We start from the raw sequence: 13759 nt of genomic DNA on the forward strand, positions 1-13759 counted from the left end.
CCTTTTTGCTTGCTCTCAAGCATTCAATTTCCAGCTTCTCTTCTTACTCAGAACAGTGACTTTTTGGAAAATATTCATCTACTGCTACCTATCACATGGCTTCTAAAGAAAGGAAGGCTAGCTATCCACACAAGTAAAAGGAGAAACTGCTTGTGACAGATGTCTTTAAGCCCTAGAAATGACAACATTTCCTTATTTCAGCCATAAGAACAGAATTTGACTGCCAGACAACTTTCCTTCCTCTGGCACCAAGGGCAGAGGAGAAAGTAACTCATGATTTAATACTTTCAGAATGGGCTCCAACTTTTCTCCAGATTCTAACCAAACTGATCAGCCTTTGACTTGAAGCATGAGGCTTGCACAATCTCCAGGTCCCTCCTCATGTCTTCCCACCTTAAGCTTCATTTCAGGCACGTGCAGAACAGTTCTGCTGTGTATTTTGTACTTGTGACTCCCCGATCTGGATGCAGCTCATCTGCCCAGTCTGTGGCATACCCACCAGCTGTTTCATGCTCTTACGTCTTAGAAGAGTGGCACTGTACAAGCAGTTCTACAAGCTCAGATAAGTCAGCTATCAATCAGCAAGGCAGCTCAGTAAAGCGGTGTGAGTCCTCAGTCAGCCTCCACAATTAAAACACTTGAGATATGGTCATTATGTGGCCCTCATACTTGTTACATCTATAGTGAAGTAGTAAGTCTGTTCATAGACAACCCGGTTAGTATCCCTCTCCTGGTCAGGTATTTCCATAACACGCAGAAAACTATAACCTTGTCATTAGAGTCAAAATCATATCAGACTAAAGTAGCATGTAAGCAGCTGAAGCTGCAAGCTCTCTAATTCACAAAAGACATGAATTTCCTAATCTTTACAAGGGTCTTCATACCTTGTGGGGTATGAAACAGGACAGTTGCCAAGTATGGAGATGGACCGCGAATGAGAGATGTCTCCCTTCATATAATTACAGTGCTGAGATTTTCCAGTTTTTCCAATCACGCTGTTGAATGTTTGCCCGACTCTTCAATTAGCAGGGAAAAATGTCTTTAAAAATATTTTAGGGCATAGAAATAAAGAGAAGAGAAATTAAAATAGCGAAGTGCTCTTTCCAACTCTGTATTATGGCTACTATTGTCAGGATAACAGTTTCACCTGGTACTTATGAAACCACAGGTCAAGGTGGGAGATCAAAAAGAGGGAAAAAATTCATCTCAGTCCTCATGAAATGCTCACAAACATTGCTCTACCCAACCAACTAGAAGCTAAATGGTGCTCTGCAGGCAAACTCACAGAAAGAAAAATCTGCAAAGTTCAAGTTCGTTTAAGGCTACCACAAACCCTTCATAAAACTAATGTTGAAACTTACATACATAACACAGCAGAGAAACTGTTTTGCTTCTGGACACTTTTAATCAGAAACTCCTACAGTTGTCCCAGAAAAAGTGCAAAGTGGACCGCATTTTTATTCTGTGCTGTGTTAAATAAGTGAAACAAAGAGGAAAGCAACCAAGGTAGCAAATTCAGATCTTCTCTATTCTGGAAAACTCTATGATGACTGAGATATCTAATTAAATTATGACATCAGAGGAGATGAGAATTAAGACAGAGCAACTATGAGGAACAGACATATCTTGATATTCTGATTAATGCTCTTTATTTTTGTTAACCTATAATTACGTCAGTGACTATCGAACAATTTAGAGGGGTAAAAAAAGTATGTCTTTTTCAGAGAAGACATCTCCCGCTGTTTTTAATTAAGATGTAGGATTTCACCATGCAGATATCTGAGGTCTATTAAAATTACTCTGATAATATTAAGTACGAACAGACTTCATGATATTTCCAAGGCTACCCTCACTTCCCTTCAAAACAAACAAACAAAGCAAGTTCCTCACAGCTCTCAGTAAAATGCTTTAGCTGTGCTTTATATACTAGAAAAAGAGCACTTTGGTTCATTTGAAGGTCACCTCTAATGGAAAAGTCCCAGTTCTGTGCCCAGAATAAGCCTTCACCTACAGTAGATTACTACAATTCAACACTTCGTGTAAGACAGCTTTCTTAATAAGGGGCGTTTGCTGCAATCTGAACAAAGAAAGTAGCTGTATTACATACATTTCTGAGCAGACAATATGTAAGCACTGCAGTTGGGGCCAACTGAAAGTGCAGCGTACTTTGAAGAGTGATTTTGTAAAGACAGCACTGTGTGGTTCCACACTTATCGTCTCTCAGTGACTTCTGGATTGAGTTTACTCTTTGCAAATTAAATGATTTTTATTTCAGCATAATTCTCCTGTATGCAAACTCAACTGAGAAGCTTTAAGTCAAGCTGTGCTTTTTTTTGGTCTATATATCATCACTCTAATGTGATGATAAAAGACTTTGTATACAAGATGCAAAGCAGGGAGTTCGAAGGCTAGGTGTAAAGTTTGTGAACAACAGGTTAAGTTTTCTACCAGTGTAAATGAGCATAATTTGCCTACCTTCAGTGAAGGTATTCCCACACAGACCAGCTGAGGATAAAGCTAAATGAAGACTCCTTAAAATTGGAAGCTAAGTAACTGTCCTGCTGGTGATAAAGAACCAAAGGAGAATTAAACTCATTCTCCCCAGTCCATGCTGTTTCAGAGAGCAATAAAAAGACAGTATGTTTACTACTAATGCAGGATTGTAAATGGAGCCTGAGAGCAGAAAATATCTTAAGCAAGACTATGTCATTCTCCCACAGCCAATTTTGAGGGTAAAACCACAGACTAATGTGAAGATTTCACAATGCAGACATTTGACAAAGAAAAGATATTTCTTCTGGTCTAACGTTTGGGCCTCAACACCAATACAACATATTTCCCAATGACAAAAAAATCTTGTAAACCACAAAGCACGAGAACACAGGATTACAGAAGTTAAAGATAAAAGAAGAAACCCACAAAACAGAAATATGAGGACCACCTGTGCATTAGTGAAACGTACAGCCACCACAGCCATCCCTCATTAATACTAAACATAATAAAATGCACATACACCTACAATATTCACTTGATATTACTCTACAGCTGTAGAAATTAAGCTAATGATCAGCTTGCAGTAAAAAAGCTCTAGCCTGAATCCCAGCAGCTCTTTGCAACCCAAGTCAACAGGACTCCAGTGGGGAACAAAGGTCCCCGCATAGATCTCTGTCAAAGTCATGGCAGTGTTCTGAGGAAAATACTTCCAAGGAGAAGGGGAGAAAAAGAAAATATCAAAGGACAAGTTGCCAAGGCTTTAGCCTGAGACCTAACAACGAAGGACAAGTTGCCAAGGTTTTAACCTGAGACCTAACAACAGCCACAGACATTTGTTTAATGTTTCAGTTGCTCATTAGTGTCAAGCCCCTGCAGCAGCCTCCATATTGTCTCTCTATATTGCAGCTGGCTAAAGGTAGAGTTATATACCATCCTAATGAGCCGCAAGGAGGGTGATGTGCGTCATTGGTTTCTGTTTCAATCTTGGCAATCTAAGTGTAAAAGCCTTGCAACAGATTTTGATTCTGCTGACATTTAATTAGCCAGTGTCATTTTGATGCCATAGCCTGTCTCATCAGGATGATAACTACAAAACAACATGTGGAGCATAGAAGTTCTATGAGAAGTTTCAGGTCTGGCAGTCAAGGATACGAGTCCCCTGACAGTCACGGGTTCCTGGGACTGGTCGCCATTAGCCCTTTGTTTTGGCACTGCTATCAGTAAGAGTTTCGTTGTTGAAAGAAAGACACAAAACAACAACAAAAAGAAAACAAAAATGCTGCAAATCTCAGCAACGGCTTTTTTTTTTTTTAAAAAAAAAGCATCCTTGAGCTCCAAAAATTTCACGTGTCCTGTAAAAGTGAGCATCCTTATTGCACAAACTCAGAGCTGTTTATTCTGAAAGATAGATTTATCATGAAGGATAGGTTTGATCACTCACTGTCATCAAAAGATAGCCCTGTTTAGTTAAGTACATTTAGTATTTTTCATCACGTGCCATCAGGTGCTTGGGAAGACTATCCCCAAGAACACTTGAAAACTGCTGCTGGAGAGATCATTCATATCAGCTACAAAATTTGAAAATGGTCATCGTGATACAAAATGTGACTGGATCTGTATTTTCACCAGCGATACTGGTACAGTACATCCATTTACACCAGACAAGCTCAGATCTTTTTGCATTTCAGTCTTTTTTCCAAAATCCTTATCTCACTTACTGAAGACGCCGTTGTTTTAGAGTTCACCAATGAGTTTATAAAAATCCAAACAAATTAAGCCATAATGTTCAAGGAACAAAATCAACTTAAATTTTTTGTCAGCAGAGCCTAATGCTTTTTGAAGATAGAACCTTATGGGGTTAATGGTCCCATTTTTGAGCAAGATGTCTACACAGGATTGGCAGAAAGAAACACTGTTGGTCAGCAGGTCTAAAAATTCACAAAACAATGCAGTCATACAATCTTAGGTCTTCTAGAGGACCCCTGCTGGAGTTGAAAGCTACTTCACAACTACTTTTCAGAGCGAAGTGCTCTGGGAACTCAGAGTTCCAATGAGGAAGGGGAGATCTTTTTTAGAAAAATGCTACAGGTTGCAAATGAACATGCAAACACACAGAGGAAAGGGGAAAGACTGTTCATGCAAGACTTTTGTACTTGGCTTCTGATCATATATTTTCCAAGGTATAACAATGATGTTATTGTTTTAGTCATCTAATGCCCACTATGGACTGCTGGGGTTGTAACCGCTTCCAGCCATTCTCTATCTTGAACAGACTTCTAGCTGTTTCTTTGCTATCTTTTTGCTTATAGAAGGTGCTAGTAAATGCACACTATTAAGTAATTTGTTTCCACTTTCTTCATAATTCCTTCTTTTTGAGTAGTCAAATGTCACCTAAAATTTATCCCTCTCTGCAGCCAGATTTCTTTCATGCAGAATACTGTTTTTCAGCTTGGAACAACACTGTTAGTTCAGAAAGCTTTGGAGTCTCAAGCCAAAGGACAAGCTACAGGCAGTGATCCTATCTCATATCTGGAGGAACATATTCACACTGATACTTCTCATGCTCCCCAGATATTAAACCATGGAAAATCTGCTCACATCATTTTAACCAAGTTCTTGCAAAGGAATCTTTTGTCCTGACTTGAATTGTATGCCACTCAAGACAAGTGGATGTGTATGAGAATTTACATTTATCTTATAGTATATATTTTAATAAATACATTCTGTTTTATGTGCACACATACATGGACACAAAAGAGAAAAGAAGGAACAAGGGTCTAAGGTCATCTGTCTAAATGTTAAAATACAACCCAATGAAGGAAAGCCAGCAGTTGCTCCATGCTACAACACCAAAAATACCCACAAAAAAAACAGAAGCCATCCAGTATCCCTCAGCCCCTCTCACACCTACATATGTTATACTGTGAAAACTCTTCTTGCCTTAACAATCCATAATATTAGTAGCACAGAAAAGTTTATTTGAAAAATTTATTTTACAATGATCTCTTTAAAAGACTCTTGGAGTATTAATGTGCTCAGTGATTATGCACTTCTCAACTGTCAACTATACTAGTTATTACATGCCAATTTTCCTCATTAGTAACATAGCTGGGATCAAGTGAGCATAAGAGGAAACCCGGTGTAGCAGTTAAAGCAAGGCACTAGGGATCAGGCAAGCTGTCTTCTCTTCCCATGATGGCTAATGACTTGCTGTCTACACCTGCTTCTGGCTTGGTGTCTTTATCTGTAAGACTGGATAATACTACCTACACTATGAGAGGGGGAATCAAAATTAACTAAAGCTTTTAACTGCTTCAAAATCTGTGAAAGGCAAAGCTAATTCTTCCAGAATTACTATTATTATTGTAATTTCTCTCTTCTGTTGTAGAGAGCCCAAGAACTATGTGGATTCAGGCACAACATTGACGCAGAAAATAAAGTGGAAGATACAGATGGTGTGATAAACAGAAAGCCACAGAAACAAAGGCTTTGTGCTTTTTAGAATTTTACACATTTGGATGGCAACATTTTTTAAAAACTGCCTTAAGTTTCTCCTGTGTGAATGTACTGTATCCAAGCCTCATTATCAAATGATTTCAAGCGTCAAAAATATCAACTTGTAAAAAAATAGCCTGTAGTGCACCCCTACTCCTGAGCTGTAAATTGATGTCACCATTGTTACCAACAATATCACCTATTAAAAAAAGCCTAGTTAGTAAAGATTCCTCATGTGCCTACACCGATATGCAGCATACTACATGAAGTAAACACGGCAGTAAGATTATTTTAATAAAGTTTGCAATATTTGATAAAGAAGTATTGATTATGCTATTAACATTCTCTATACAGACAAATCTATTTGGCTGAATGACTTATTTTGCTCAGTTCATTTAAAATTAGCTCCTGAAGGAAAGGTGTATGACTTACTACCTCCAATTGCTACAGTATGCTTAGTAGTACATACAGCAAGAGCCTTACAATTCACAACCAATTACTGCTTCTTTTACCTTCTTTTTTAGAATTTACTGATGAAAGGGAACTTCTAACTATATTCTACACCAGAATATAGGCTCAATCGAGTTCATGTTTGTTTATTGTGTATACCCGTGTTGATATCAAGCAATGTTAACTTCTTCTAAACTTACAGGTAGGAGGAAATGGTTTTTCACTAAGTTTCAGTGCCATTAGGAAATGACCATATTTATCTAAGTAGTTTTGGTACTCCCTTGGGATTTAAATAAAACTAGAAAAAAAACTAAAAATAGAGATTCCTCCTACTCACCTGGGGTTACAAAGGGACAAAGGTGGAATTTCAAGACCTGTGTTCCTTCTCCAGCAAGACACTGAAGTATGTGCTTAAAATTAAGTAATATTTTGCTTGTCTGAGAGCCTCAGAATATGCATCATAAAAGGGATGCCACTCTAGGTCACCACCTCCATACTTCTGCAAAAGCTTTGAGAATGAGATGGAAGGAGTCACAAGGCATTGAAAATTTTGTTGAAGTACTACAGTTTGCTTCCCTACCTCCTACTCACTCACATCCTTTTAGATCAAGGATATGTCTACACAGTTCTACACTAGATTACAGTGCATTCTTTGCAAGCTGACTAGAAGCTGTGTAGATTTATACAATGTTCTCTGAGCCTCATGAATAAACTCGTTCTGAAAGGCACAGTGTATTTGCTAGGGCTTTGTGCTTGATTTAGAGAGTTTGCAACTAGCTGAAAAACACAGAGAAGCACTCCAAAGTATTTGCAGTTAACAGAAGTATATAAATACATGCATGCAAACTATAGAAACCTGTGGTTATAACCAGTGCATTTTCTTATTTTATAGTAAACATAAAGGGGTCACAAACGTCAAAGAAATACTGTTAATTCTAATAGAGAATTTTTAGTTTACAAACTACTGAAATACTTTTTTATAACTAAAAGCTAGGAAGCACAGGCAGTCACCAGAAAAGTGAGAAAATTTTTTGTCCTTTTATGATTTCTTTTTTTTTTTTTTGTAGCCATATAAAAACTTAATTCTCCTATTCACCTCTCAGTTGCAGAGGCATTAGTGTAAGTATTGAACCATTGTGTGCTACCATGTCAAAAAGCTTTTGTAAACTCTACAGAGACATCATATAAAGATGAAGTCTCTTTGAGGATGGTCTTACTATCTTTGCAAAACAAAGTATAACCTGCTTTAACAGGATCTTTTAAAAAGGACAGTAATAAAAACACCATACCAATCTTTTTTGACTGAAGCTTGAAAAGAACTGATGGAACTATCCGTAGCACACCACTGGTATTCACCCGAGACACTACTGTAAGAAATTAGCACTGTCAAGTTCAAGGCCTTGCTCTGATCATGACATTTGAACAAGACACAGAAAAAAGAATCTTCTCCATGGATTTTCAAGATAATTGTCACCTGCCTTCATCCAGGAATAATAGGTTTATTTTTAAAGGATGTAACCTCAAGGACCAGTTTGTGTCTCTTCCATAACTGGCTGCAGAAGAGCTACATCTGGAATAAGTCCATACCCTAAAGCCAGGCTGCAGAGTATGAGTGCAAATCAGGGTAGTTCCTCATGGATAATTCAGTTCTGTTTTCTTTCAGTGGTGCTCCATTCTCCCCTGTGCTCATAATATGCTGAACAGAAAAAGTAGACAGTAGCAGTGTCCAGACTGCCCCAAAGTCAGTGCAGGGGACTCAGCACAACTACTGCACGTGGCAGGCTGGACGAGGACGAAAATGTAAAGGGGAGAAATGAAGACAGAGAAACATGAGGAAGTGAAGTGGTAACTGTCATGACATGGCATATTTAACAGCCAGTATCTTACCACCATGTCCCAGGCTCTCTGTTTTTCTGTGTGTGCATGCACACACATATGCGCGCCTGCATGTGCATTTGAGGTAGGAGCTGGGTGATTTAATAACAGAAATCTCAGCTTTGCTTGCAACATATTTAAAAGTTTTTATGCACTGTGGGTGAAGCATTTACAAGAATGCCTTCTGCTTCTGGTAAAAGCAGCCACAGGAAGGGCAAGGAAGGATGTAGGGGTGGCAAAATGCAGAACCCATCAGAGTCCTGAAAAGTGCAACGACAAAAACTGAAAGTCTGGGCTCCCTAAAATAAACTGTCTCTGTTTGAAGGCTCTAACAGCAAAAAGAGGAACTTTTGGTCTTGATTCTGCTACTACAGAGGCACCAAAAGGCTGTAACTAGAGCAAGCAGTCACATGCAAGTGTCAGGAGAGTGATGGACGAGACATGTTGGTTGTAGGAAAAAAACATCAGGTGGACTGTGAAACTGTAAGGAGTACAGCAAAGAAACACTATGTAAATTAGGTTGGTTAAGCCAAGTGGAAGGCCCAGCTGCCAATAAGCACCTTAGACACAGCGAAGTAGAAGTGGGTATTCAGAGCAGAGCCAGAAAAGGAACCCTGCAACAATGGCTTTACTGAGGAGGGACCAAGTTCATATCCTGCCCATCCCACAGTGAATGAAAGGGCACAAAGAGAAAGAGTTTGGGGTCAAGGACCAGCAGTCCTGTGCCAAGAATCATAGCTTTTCATTAGCAGAGGAGAGGGAAAGGCCCCAAATTGCCTGCTCTTTCATTGCTCTGTTTTGATGGTGGGCTTGACATGGCTGCAAAGCTATTGTAAACAGATGCATGCATAGTTACAGAAATGTGAGCAGATTAAAACAAGTCATTTTTGTGAACAGATAGTTGTTTTTACAGTGTACGGAGCCAAAATACCCACAACAGATGAGGCATTTGGAACAGCTATGGAGGGGCTTTGTGGGCCTCCCGAGCACATGAATAGGGGCAGAAATTATGCTATACCTTAGCTAACTCATGTACCCTTAGGACTGACCCCTCTGCTAAAATGATCCCAGCAGTTACTACATACATAGTTTTACATGTATATTCTACTCCAAAAATGTTATTTCTCATTGTCACCAACACTGTCAGGTCATTTAACGTGAGCTGACATAAAATACCAACATTTTGATTTGTCAGATTTGTAAATTTTCATTACAAGCTTTGATACTAGGAATAAATAGACATACAAGGTAAGAAGCTAAATTTCTTTTCAAAAATTGTCCAATCTTTGACAAGCACCTTATGTACAGTCCTACATACAGCACAAGAGTACAACGTGGTCATCCATAACAACATAATAACAAGACTTACTACTTAAACATGCTGCAAGCATATGAGCACAATTCAGTACCTGTTTTTCCATTCCTTGATTGAAAAAAACATTGCATTATACCAGTGTAACTAAAGATTTTTCTTCTTTCATTGAACATTTAAATCCTCACACTTAACAAGTATAGTGAATAAAGAATATTCCCTTATCTCCCTTAAGAGATAGATAAGAATCTGTCTCTTAGTAAAATCATTTTTAAAACCATGGCTCTTTCTAAAACAAAAAATGCTATCATTTATGATACAATAAAATTCATGTGGTCTGCATTTTTTTTCAATATTCTTAACACAATTGAAAAATAAAGTAAATTTGATAGTAAAGGAGAAAAGAGTAAAAAGGCTCAATTATTCTTATTAACTGAGTAAAGAATATATCTAAAATAATCTGAATATTTTCAACCCAAGTTTACTTGATATCCCAACTGAAGCTACTAATTAAAATGCAGAAATAATAACTTGATTTATATAAATGAGATGTTAATGTTAAAGAAAGACAAAACTAAGTGTACATTGATTGCTTTGCTCTACACTGTTATTTCACACAAATAGTGCCTACCAAATTACTCAGAGTGCCACCTCTTACACTGATGCTACTTACTTGTCCTCCGATCAGCAGCACTCTATTTAAGGTTGTGTTGTACAAAAGTGTAAGACAGAAATCATAAGAAGGGATATTGGATCAGACAGAGTGGAGTTTAAGCATGCACTGCTTTTCTGGAAGCAATTGTACAACAAATATGGAATACCTGATGTGCCAAAATATAAATATTATGGCCAACATCTTTTGGGGAGATGCCATCATCTCCATTTTCCTCCTCATGGTCACATTCTAGGCCTTGGTTGTATGCATTCTTCATCACATCCACCTGCAACACAAGTCGAATTGAGATGAAATAACTGACATTCTCAGCGAAAAAAGCACACGATGTTTGAACATATTCACTTTGTTCAGCCCAAGCTTGGATGGGTGCCCTGTAGTTCTGAAAGCAAAGCAAGCAGTCTGAGGTACACTTTTTGAATAAAGAAGAACGTGAAGTATTTATGAAGCTCCAAAGTGCTACACTTCTTGTCAGCAAAACTTCTTTAACCACGAGAAAGGAACAGGAATGCTGAGTCTTTGTGAGCAGATATTTTCACAAATGCTTTTAAAGACAGATCAACAGATATCACAGGCAGTGTCTTTCAGCATTTACAGTGCAGATACAATCCTTGTCTGGCTACAGTAGGCTGCACTGCAGAGCTCTCCATATAGCGTAACAGAAAAGAAATACTTAAACCAAAAAGAAAAGGGAGGCAAATACTGGGCAGAGTGCTGGTGTAATTTCAAAATACACAAAAGCCTCTTGCAGGACAAAAAGACAAAAGTCCTCAGCTGCCCATGCAGGGCCTGATCTTGCAGTTGTACACTAGGGATGGCCTCAATGTGCTAACAAGCCACTGCAGCACTGACTCCCAGAAGCCAGCAGATCACTGGGCTCCATTTAAGTGCAGGGGCTGATGCCCACATAGTTCCCCACAAAACAGGATTTCCAGTCACTCTTTGACTGGAAACAATTTCTCCAAACTTCCAATTGATTCAAATTCCTGGAGATCTAAACAAGTACCGTGCTTGTTCCATAACACAGCAACAACTGTTGGCAACTTGTTTGTTTGTTTGTTCATGAGATGTGTAAATACACACACAGACAGAGACACACACACGCATTTCTGTTAGCACTGTTTCACAAACTGCTCAAGCTTAATTTCCCAGCCCCTGACAAAGCATACTTGAAGACAGTCTACCAGGGTAGGATAATTTAGTTAGGAAACAATTACAGAAAAGTGCTTGGAACGGATAAAAATAATGAAGTCGTAAAGACTGAAATCATGCGTGCTTGATCCTTTGAAAGCACTTTTCTGTGAATTAGTAGTATCTTGATACATTGTGTCACTGTATGCTGCCAACATCTTCAGTTTAGATGCAGACCATTTTAAAATGTTTTAATGACATTTTTTTTCAGCCAAAAGATTTATGAATATTCAGAAGTTTTCTCACCAATTCCTTTGGTCTCATGTTGAAAAGGATTCTTTCCGCATTCTCACTGTCTTGCCTGCTTTCCATAATAGCCAGCAAAAGCTTGGAGGCATTGTTCTAGAGATACAAAACCAAGTTAACGCAAATTTAAAATCTATTTCATGGATTAACGATCCTTGCATTTGTTTTAATTGAAATTACTAGGACTACTTTTTTAGTGGATATGATTTTGAACTACTTGCATCTTTTATTTTAATGGCATATATAATAAGGCTTTTCTCCCATTTTAATGTCAGCATACTGTAAGGCTAACAAATCCTGCATGCTATATGGGAAGAAGCATTTTAAATATTGAAAAATTCTGACTCAAATATAGAGCTTTGTTCTAAAGAACAAGAAATGAAATCCCATTTCCCCCTCTTTTTTGCTCACCTAACAATTTTTATCACGGCATTCTGTTAAAGCAATGCTCAGCACAGGTAATTACAAAATGCATTACACAAAAGGCCTCATCATTCAGGCAGTTTTCCTTCCCTGCTGTTTTTTATAAATGCTAATTGGTTATTATTTAAAAGACTCTAAAGCAAACTGTTTTCACACAAGCTTGAGACTTCATTTTACTATCAAATATTTCAAGGGGAATGTATAAAGATATCCTTTGCTCTGTCAACTGTCCACTTCTGTCTAAGATCTCTCCCACCAACTAAATATTATGAACTTCAGCAGACATAACTCAGTACCACTGTAGACTTTGAAGACCTGTCTTAATTCCAGTTACATCAAATGTGAAAAGGAAAGAAAGAATGGTTTGAGAGGTTTAAGCACCTAAACCTAACAGGCCTCAGTGCACAACAGTTCAGTTCCTAGCTCTGCCAGAAGCTTCCTGTGTGATTCTGGGTAAGTTTGTTTCACTTCTCTGTAACTCAACATATTGTTGGAGGTGGCAGTACAACAGCTAAATCTGATCAAACTCATAAATTGAGGAGACACCATGCCCACGCTCACCTGTTCGCTGGGGCTTCCTAACTACCTCAGCTTTAAGAGGGTTTGTATATCCAAGTTTTGTTAGCAGAGCTGAAAATGTGGAACATCAAATGCCAAGAAAAGAAAATAACGTATGGAAACTCAGCCAAATTTGTACAGTACTTAAGTATTCTTGTAATTATGATTTGAATACTGTACTGCAGAAACTTGCCAGTTTCACAGCTAAAAGCCCACTGGTTTTCCTCTCATTTGGCACAGAATCATAAAATCATGTAGGTTGTACAATGAAGTCATGCATTCAAGGTTTTTCTCTGTACTGGTCTTTCAGCAGTCTCAGTCCCTGCTCAAAGCCCCTGCTTAGGGCTGTGTCAAAGAGGTCCAAAGATCATAGAATCACAGAATCATAGAATGACCTGGGTTGGAAAGGACCACAATGATCATGTAGTTTCAGCCCCCGTCCTATGTGCAGGGTCGTCAACCAGCAGACCAGGCTGCCCAGAGCCACATCCAGCCTGGCCTTGAATGCCTCCAGGGATGGGGCATCCACACCCTTCTTGGGCAACCTGTTCCACTGCGTCACCAAATCTGTGTGAAAAACTTCCTCCGAATATCTAACCTAAACCTCCCTGTCTCAGTTTAAAACCATTCCTCCTTGTCCTATCGCTATCCGCCCCTGTAAACAGTCATTCCCCCTCCTGTTTGTATGCACCCTTCAAGTATTGAAAGACCACAATGAATCCCACAACCTTCTTGGGTACCAGTTCCCAGCTTCATTGATCTGCACAGGAAAATAAGTTTCTTCTCCTGGGGTCATTGCAGACAGCAAGAGGGCTCTTTGAAGCTAACTCTTGTGCAAGCTGAACCTCACTCCATATATCATTCTAATAGCACTCCACTGGAATCACTCCAGTACATCAATGTCTTTCCTGCTCCAGAGAGCTCCAAAATGGGCAAGATACTTCAGATGCAGTCTAACAAGTGTCAAACAGATAGGAAAGATGCTTCTCTAAACCTATTATCTACACTCCTCCTAATACAGTCCAAGACATGGTTGAGTTTCT

At 38.7% G+C, this 13759-nt stretch overlaps 1 protein-coding gene across 3 annotated transcripts in view; it reads right to left on the reverse strand.

The window, feature by feature from the left end:
* Window positions 1–13759, reverse strand: part of ITPR2 (inositol 1,4,5-trisphosphate receptor type 2) — a 263980-nt gene that overhangs the window by 57227 nt on the left and 192994 nt on the right. For all 3 annotated transcript variants that reach the window (XM_085231963.1, XM_085231974.1, XM_085231957.1), the window contains 2 exons: window positions 11736–11831; window positions 10447–10566 (listed from right to left, as the gene is read on the reverse strand). In XM_085231963.1, coding sequence (XP_085088089.1) covers window positions 10447–10566; window positions 11736–11831 — 216 coding nt within the window. The remainder of the gene's footprint in view (window positions 1–10446; window positions 10567–11735; window positions 11832–13759) is intronic.

Source organism: Meleagris gallopavo, chromosome 1 (genome assembly GCF_905368555.1).
Source record: "Meleagris gallopavo chromosome 1, MGAL_WU_HG_1.1, whole genome shotgun sequence".
Lineage (NCBI taxonomy): Eukaryota > Metazoa > Chordata > Aves > Galliformes > Phasianidae > Meleagris > Meleagris gallopavo.